At 40.4% G+C, this 8,980-nt stretch overlaps 1 protein-coding gene across 1 annotated transcript in view; it reads right to left on the bottom strand.

Annotated features, from left to right (window-relative positions):
• Nox3 (NADPH oxidase 3) overlaps window positions 1–8,980 on the bottom strand; it is a 64,617-nt gene that overhangs the window by 14,103 nt on the left and 41,534 nt on the right. Inside the window, exon 11 of the mRNA XM_031352065.1 lies at window positions 3,733–3,879. Within this exon, the coding sequence (XP_031207925.1) occupies window positions 3,733–3,879 (147 nt within the window). The remainder of the gene's footprint in view (window positions 1–3,732; window positions 3,880–8,980) is intronic.

Below are 8,980 nucleotides of genomic sequence, written 5' to 3' on the forward strand. Positions count from 1 at the left end.
TTATTTATTTTATGTGTATGAGTACACTGTAGCTGTACAGATGGCCGTGAGTTATCATGTGTGTGGCTACTGTTGATCTTAGGACCTCTGCTGGCCCTGCTTGCTCTGGCCCTGCTCCCTCCGGCGTAATTATTTTACTGCTTCAGATGCACCAGAAGAGGGCATCCAATCTCATTACAGGTGGTTGTGAGCCACCATGTGGTTCCTGGGACCTGAACTCAGGACCTTTAGAAGAGCAGTCAGTGCTCTTACCCACTGAGCCATCTCGCCAGCCTCACCATTTCTTAAATGAATGTAACCTGTTCTCTGTGGGCTGAGAATAAAGTCACTCACTCAAGTCAAATAGCTTTGACCATAGCAGGAAGTCTGTATCCAAAAATTGTGCCTACAATTCATTCCTCAGAGCAGCAGAACTGTCAGCTCTCAGCTTAGCTACGATGGAGGTAAAATCCTTCGGTGATGTAAGGGTCATTGAGGTACAGTCTTATTACAATGAAATCCAATGTCTAAAAATTGTTCTTATTTTGGGCTTGTACCATAGTAAGAGCCAAGATTTTAAACTCTACTAAATACAAAACAAACAAACAAACAAACAAAAAGACTTTATATATTTATGTTCACTTAAGAAAATACTAATAGTGATGTATTATTTTAAAATATACAGTTAATATGTTTGGAGTTATTTAAAATTTATATTGAGAAAAACATGTATTTTTAGTATTGCTGTAGACAAGCATCTACATAAGACTGTTAAATTGATTGTTGTTTTATATCAAACAACTTTTATAATACTCATTTTTATTGTTATAATATTTTATACATTTTAAGGAATATGACAAAAAAGATATTGTAGGTATTGAAGAAGAGGTCTCTGGGAGGAGTTGGGAAACAAAAGGAAAACAATAATGTGATTTAATTCTATTTCCTTAAAATATGTTTTTAAATGTTAACAAATTCAGATAAATTGAAATCATGTATCTTTTCTCATCATAATGCAATAAAAGTTTAAAAAAAAGAATTTGTGTGTAAGCAACTCACATTTTCTCTTTAAACTATCTAGATGGTTTATAAAACCTTACTACCATATAACAACTAGGAAAAGAGTTGTCCTGTATTGTTCAGAGAATAATGGTAAAGAACTGAGATGGACATATATTTTCAGTACAGATGTGTTTTTTCCCAACATTTTCAGTCTTCAGTTGGTTGAACACACAGATGTGGAACTCAACAATACAGATAGCCAACTGTATAGTATTAGGTTTTGAGTGCTGGGGGCTACACTTGAAGGTGGTGATGTGATGTTGGGGGCAGGAAACATTATGAGGTCTGTTTGGAGCTCTGCAAGTGACTGCTTTCAAACCCAGTGAATTCATCCAGTCACCATGTAATTAGAGGCTCATATATAAGAGCCCAGGCACACTACTCATTATAAGCATCTAATCAGGCTCTACCATTGACTTTAGCTGCTGTGAATTCTAGAAGCTACCTTGTCCCTCCTGCCTCAGGTATGTGTGCTCTGCAACGTTCCTGAGAATGCTCAGCTCTGGAACTCACATAGCAGTTTTTCTCTCACCCTTTAAATCTTGCTAGTTTTGACAATTTCAAAAGCAGCCTCGCCACGCCCAACTCGAGTTGCAGCTACCTGCTTTGAATATGAGTTGCCTGAATGTTTTTCTTTTCCTAGTCCAAGAAGGAAGCTAGTGTTGGAGGTTCACATGCAAGTTATGGTGGATACTCTAACAGACCAGCGGACAAGGGCAGACTGGCCTTCAGAATGTCAGGCTGCAGATACTGCTGTCAGGCTAGTCTGACCTTAGGTAACAGCATTTGTATTTAGGCAAAAGAGTTTGGGAACAGCACTGCATGCCATGTGAGGATGGGGAAATGGAGGAAACAGAAGCAGGAGCAGAAGACTTAAAAGCCTGAGTACACACAGCAGGGTGCATGAGCAGCCATTAGATGACAGCTCTGGGACTGTAGGAAAACAGTGAGGCTCGCCTTGAAATAGGTTAGCTTAAGAAGGTCCTTCAAGTATTTGTTAAGACACTATGGTGTTATCTCATAGGGGGGAAGCCTTCCCTACTTATGACAGTGGAAACGCCCAGTCTCTGGTGTTCAAACATTTGGAATTATATCTGTTCCATATTTCTCATCCCACTGTTCAATTAATCTCCAACTCTTTTGAGTTGCCCTTTGTAATACCTCTCCCATCTGTCCCTTCTGTTCTTGTCAATTTGCCACTTTGAGGTTGTTGGATTCAGTTTAAGAATGGGCTATTTCTAAAACAGCCCCTCAGCGCTTGAGTTAACTGACAGAAATGCACCAACTCTTTCTTTTCCTTAAATGTGGAGATTAGTGATTTCCTGCTTGAAATCTGGAAGTGTGAAGAATTTCTGACACGCCATGGGAAAACTTAAGAAGCTATCAACTTGAATTTACTTAAATTTAGGGAAAAAAAGAGGTCATTTTATATCTCAGTCTTGAATGGGGCATAGATAGGGCACGGCAGAGTTATGCTGTCACAAAATCCACTTCAGAGTTCCAAGTCTCATAAATCCCAAGTGACAGGGATTGGCTAAGTAAACACTTGGGACCAATTTACTTCAGCAGTGGAAGGACAGGCAGGGGGGCTCAGAAGCAAAAGACAAAAGCCACGTCTGTGCTTCACCAAATAGGTCATCAGTCAAAAATCCTGCTTGGATAGTGAAAACGTTTGTTTGGAAAACCTAATTAACACCATATAATTCATTAAGATCTATCAAGCCCAGTTCCCAAGAAACCTGCAATTTCAAATTATCTCAGAGGGTTAAATATTTAAGAAGGACTGGAATTAAGACCATAAAAATCCAAAACATATTTTGAATCTCAGAGAGAGAGAGAGAGAGAGAGAGAGAACATTTGCAGAACCCATAGAGTAATCATCTGTAACTTTGGTGAACAATACAAAGCTCCTTGGTGTAATTCTATTTTCCTTAAAAGTGCATATCAACAATACCATCTAATATCATCCCCAGATGCACAGTTTAAAACATGCTTTTCATAAATTAGTGTCATGACTTTGTTGACTCCAATGTTTGGAGATTCCAACTGGACTCTGATTCCCTAGTCATCATTTATATCCCAATCATGATAACTTTTATCAAAAGATTGAAACTGTACTGTCAGTACGTTGACACACATCACTTTTGTCAAACTCAGTTTTTATACTTCATTACTACAATGGCTTGCAGAACATCTACCCAAGCAGAAGGTCATCTCAGTATTGGTGAGATTCAGGGTGCAAGTTTTCTGAGAATCCCGTAAGAGAAAGAACTCTCTATGCAAATCATGCATCCAGAGTAATTTTCTGACTTACATGCTTTTCAATATGAAAGGCTGCAGAGAAACAACGTGGAATCTTTTCTGTTTTCCTCTGAGCAACACAGAATCAGAAGCAATTAGGAATTCAGCGGATAACGCAGCCAATTAATGACAAGACACTGATTCCGCTATTCAAATGACAAATTTGAACTTTAAGATTTCTAATATCTGGGTTGCTGTTTATTACCCAACAGCTAGAAGTCTTTTTATTGCTACATCTTAAGTAGTTGTTTTCAGTCTGGCTTGATTCCGTTCCTCTCTCCCCTTTAAGAACCTTAGGATAATTCTTTGCTGCTGCCCAATGGCTCATTATGGAAATAGGTTTCTTTTAAGAATGGAAGCAGTAATGGAGACCCCAGGTTTTACTGATACCTGGTTTTCATCCCAGCCAGTGAGATATATATGGTAGCTTAGCAAATGAGCCTTCCCTTGCTCACTCATCCGTGTTTCCAGTGAAAGTAACAGATCAGCAAACCACTCGAATGCTCCAGCATCCCGGCAGATCCAATAGAAGTACACCTGTCAGGAGAGAAGACAGGATGGTGTATCTATTCCCCTTCCATAATATGCTGATAATCACAGGCTACTTTACATCCATTTAAATTATTTGAGCCCAAATGGGCACTTCTGCGAAATCATATGCTTTTCTCTAATCAGTGAACAAACCATCACACTGAGATTTCTTTTGGGAGAAAAAAAAAATCCCATTGTGTTTGAAAAGGCCCAGAGTGAATTCAAGGAGTCAGGGTTTCTGTGGACTGTGCCAACCTCTTTGGATGAGGATCAACTATCCATGCTTCTGGCCGAGCCTCATCTGAACAAGATTAATAATCATAACTTGCTGTGCCTTTCATTGCTCCCCAAAGGGGATAAGCCACTAGACCAACCCCCTTCATCTTTGCTTATGACCTAAGCTTGAGATTTCAACTCTCTTCTCCGGAGACCCCCCCAAAGGCTCGGGCACTAATCCACTTCACTGGCTACAGCCTCTTGAGAATGGAGATTATGGTAATTACAGAATGCAGTCTCACAAGACAAAATTTCCCTTCAGTGAGATACACCAGTGTCCTCCAAAGCAGGTGGGTGGAGGTTGTGCCTATGCATCAACCGAAGCAGTGAAATGGTTTCTGGGGTTTTGTTTTCATATTTATTTTTATTTTTAAAACACTCTCTTTGTGTTGAGCAAATGGCAGGTGACAAGCAGCTTGGGTCTGCTAAAAGAAAGGCTTAGCTTTGTGCTTTGAGTTTCAGATAATTTTATCTAGCTAGAAGAAACTCTGGGAGACAAATCTGTTAATTCTATTGGTTTTCCCCCTCTCACATTTCTACTCTCTGCTGTCTACCCAAGGGTCATCAGAGGGGCTCAACAGTGTCTATGGGGCCTAGTCTGCACTCCAGGTGCTGTCTAGTGTGTTACCACCTGAAACATGCCCTTTGAGAGCTAGTGTTTGCCTCTTTCCTTCTCTCTCTCTCTCTCTCTCTCTCTCTCTCTCTCTCTCTCTCTCTCAGGTAGCTTTCAAGCACACCATCATATAAGCGGGTTTGTAAATGAGATTTAATTAGTATCACAAGGAAAAGAAAATCATGGAACATATTTCAAGGCTGAATATCTTGCCAGTTCTCTTCAGGTTTGTGCAGTGATTTGTAGTGTCAGCAGTTGGGAAGGACAGGAGGTGAGAATCTAAGACCTTCATCTCAGAATTGGAGGTTACATATTTGCTGGACAGCTCCTGCTCAGATGAAAACTCAAATTATTACTCCGAGGAGAAATCCCTTAAAACAGTGTGTCTTAGGCAGGGTTTCTATTCCTGCATAAAACATCATGTCCAAGAAGCAAGTTGGGGAGGAAAGGGTTTATTCAGCTTACATTTCCACATTGCTGCTCATCACCAAAGGAAGCCAGGACAGGAACTCACACAGGGTAGGAACTTGGAGGCAGGAGTTGATGCAAAAACCATAGAAGGATGTTTCTTACCGGCTTGCTTCCCCTAGCTTGCTCAACTTGCTTTCTTATAGAACCCAGGACTACCATCCCAGAGATGGTATCACCTACAATGGTCCCTTCCACTCTTGATCACTAATTGAGAAAATGTCCCACATCTGGGTCTAATGGAGGCATTTCTCCCAGGAAGCTCTTTTCTCTGTGATAACTCCAGCCTGCGTCAAGTTGACACACAGAACCAGCCAGTATACAGTGCTTCTCAAGCTGTAGGTCTGGATCCCTTTTTTTGGGGGGGGGTCACATATCAGATATCTTGCATATCAGATGTTTACATTGTGGTTCACAACTAGCAACATTACAGCTATAAAGAAGCAGTGAAAATAATTTTATGGTTGGGGTCACCAAAACATGAGGAACTGTATTAAGGGGTCACACAGTATTAGGAAGATTAAGAAGCACTGTGGTAGACCTTAAGCACACCTACTATCTCTAAAAGACATCTCCCATATTCCTGGCTATGTATACATCCTCGTGGGGGTGTATAGTCCATAGTCCTTCTAGATAGCTTCAAAGCAGAACAGAGCCTAAAGTGCCTAATGTTGAATATCCCAAGAGTCCTCACTAACAGAAGGCAACACTACCTATTTACTCACTTGCAGATGCTTACACAATGCTTACTCTGGGCAGATACCAAATTACACTCCAGAACAATGGTAATGTATAAGACAAACAGGCACACACACACATGCACACAGACAGACAGGCACACATTGCCTATCCTCATGGAGTTTGTGTCTTGAAGAAGGAGGGTGATATATAAATATATAAAGTATAAACTGTGTTAGATGATAATAAGTGTAGTGTAGAAACGAGGCAGTCTGGGGGAGGTCACACTGGCAAAGGGAGACCTCACTGAGAGGGAGTCACTTGAGCACAACCATGGTGGGGAGGTGTCAGATGGTGTTCTAGTTTTATGCGTTGCTGTGATAAAACACTCAAATCAAAAGAAACATGGTGAAGGGAAGGTTGATCTGGCTTTTCAGGTCACTGCCCATCACTGAATGAGGGGCATCAAGGCAAAGACCCAAGCAGGATCTAGAAGCAGGGGCCCTGGAGGAGCACTGCTGGCTGGCTTGCTCTCTGGCTCACTCACTAACTCATGCTGAACTAGCCTTTTTTTTTTTTTTTTTTTTTTTTTTTTTTTTAAACATAGTCAGCACCATCTGTCCACAATAGGCTGGGCCTTTGTGTATCAATTAATAATCAAGGCAACTCCTCACAGATGTCACAGAGCAACCTGATCCAGGCAATTTTTTGATTGTGATTTCTCTTTTCAGATGATTTCCGGCTGTGTCAAGTTGAAAATTAATCCCAACCAAGACACTTCATTCCCTTGTCAACACAAACATATTGCTGTTAAATCATAATGTTTCTTTCTTGCTCCCAAGATCTCATGTTAATATTGAAGTATATAGCACAGTCTTCATTTAAAAGCTCCACAGTCTTTAAAACTTCCAATGCTTTAAAAGTTTAACTTCTCTTTAAAAGCCCACAATCTCTTAATGGTGGGCTTTGATAAAAATATAAACAAGCTATATATGCTGTTATTGCAAAAGGGAAGAACCAGGTATAAAAAGCAGATTGAGATATGGTATAAGGGGGACACTCATCCACTGGTCGTGGGAGTGCAAACTTGTACAGCCACTGTGTAAATCAGTGTGGAGGTTCTCTGTGAAGAGAGGACTTGATCTACCTTAAAATCCAGCTATACAACTCTTGGACATGTACACAAATGATGCTTCATTATCACAAGACACTTGATTAACCATGTTCATTACTACTCTAATTATAATATCCAGAAATTTGAAGCAACCTAGATGTCCCTCAACAGAAGAATAGATAAAGAAAACGTGGTACATTTACACAATGGAGTATTACTCAGCCATTAAAAGATGATGTCATGAAATTTGCAGGCAAATTTATGGAATTAGAAAAAAATCAGCTGGAGTGAGGTATTCCAGATCCAGAAAGGCAAATACGCCATGTATTTGCTTACATGTGTATATTAACTGTTTAGTTAATTATAATCAAGCTAAAGTCCATAGAACTAAAGAGGGTCAGCATAGAATAATAGACCAGAGGCTACAGATAGGTCTCATTAGGAAAAGGAGATAGAACAGATAATTATGGATGGATGAATAGTCTGGAATTGGAGGATCAAATGGGGAAGGGGATGGAGGAGGAGGTTGAGGGAGGGAATATAGGGAGACAGCTAAAATTAAGGGCCATTTGATATAATACAGTAGAAATGTCATAAAATAGTTACATATATGAAGGCTATCTAGATGAAGTCACCAAATTTTGGGGAAACAGAGTCCCAACTTTTGTCTTCAAATGAAGCTTCCAGAACCAGGATTGAATAACAGTAATTGAGTTGTTGGCCAAAGGGGTCTCATGGGAAGCTCCAACAAGTGAAGCTGTTTCCAAGACGACAGGTTGCTCTTCACTATCTGACAGTGATGCCTGATGGCTGAAGACAACACCTGCACATTGCATTGAACATGGAAAAATCAAACTAGTGCCTACATAAAACCTTCATCCCTATGTTTCAGCATCTGTGATACAGAAAGGTGCTCTGCATACTACTAAGAAAGGAGAAATAAAAGCACCAAGCCAGCCACAAACTCTTTGACCTATAACGCTGTATTGCCTGCAAGATAGTCTAGGGCAATGGTGGCATAAAACTTATGGTAGTAACCAACCAATAGCTGGTTTGACTGAAGGCCCACTCCCAAGATGGAACACATAGCCAACATTGTTTGGATGACCAAGAATCAGAGACTAGACTGCCCAGGGGCCAAATACTAATGGTCTTAAAACAAAACTAAAAATGGTCTTAAAACAAAACTAGAAAAACCTAGTGATAAAGTGACTCCTAATGGCATTCTGCTACGCTCATAGATCAGTGCCTTGCTCAGCCGTCATCAGAAAAGCTTCCTCCTGCAGCAGATGAGAACAGATACAAAGAATCACCCCCAAGACACACACACACACACACACACACACACACACACACACACACACATGTATATATGTATACACACACACACACACACACACACACATATATATAGAGAGAGGCAGACCTTGGAACCCTCAGCCCTAATTGGGTCTGTCTTCATCAAAACTCTCCCCTCAGAGCTCAGGAAAATTTACAGAAGAGAGGAGGCACAGAGAGTATAAGGGCCAGAGGGGATAGAGGACATGAGAAACCAAGGCCTTATCACAGAGACTGTAGCAGCAGGTGCAGAGTCTTACTGGTCTATACCAGGTCTTCTGTTTATATAGTATGATTTCCAGGTTAGTGATTTTTATGTGACTCCTGAGTGTGGTAGTGAAGGGATCTGGCTCTTGTGTCTTCTCTTGGGCTCTTTCCTTCTATTGGCTTGCCTTGTCCAACTTTTATGGGATAGGTTTTTGTTTTCTTTTATTATATTTTTATTTTGTGATATTTTATTATTATCTCTTAGAAGCCTAATGCAAGACAGAAAGGGAGAAGACCTGCATAGTATGAGAGGTGGAGAGGAACTGGTAGGAGTAGAGGGAGAGGAAACCATAGTCACGATATAATTTCAATAAAAGCAAAAATATAGGAGAGAGGGAAAGGGAGAGGGAGAG

The sequence above is a fragment of the Mastomys coucha genome, unplaced genomic scaffold (genome assembly GCF_008632895.1).
Source record: "Mastomys coucha isolate ucsf_1 unplaced genomic scaffold, UCSF_Mcou_1 pScaffold5, whole genome shotgun sequence".
Classification (NCBI taxonomy): domain Eukaryota; kingdom Metazoa; phylum Chordata; class Mammalia; order Rodentia; family Muridae; genus Mastomys; species Mastomys coucha.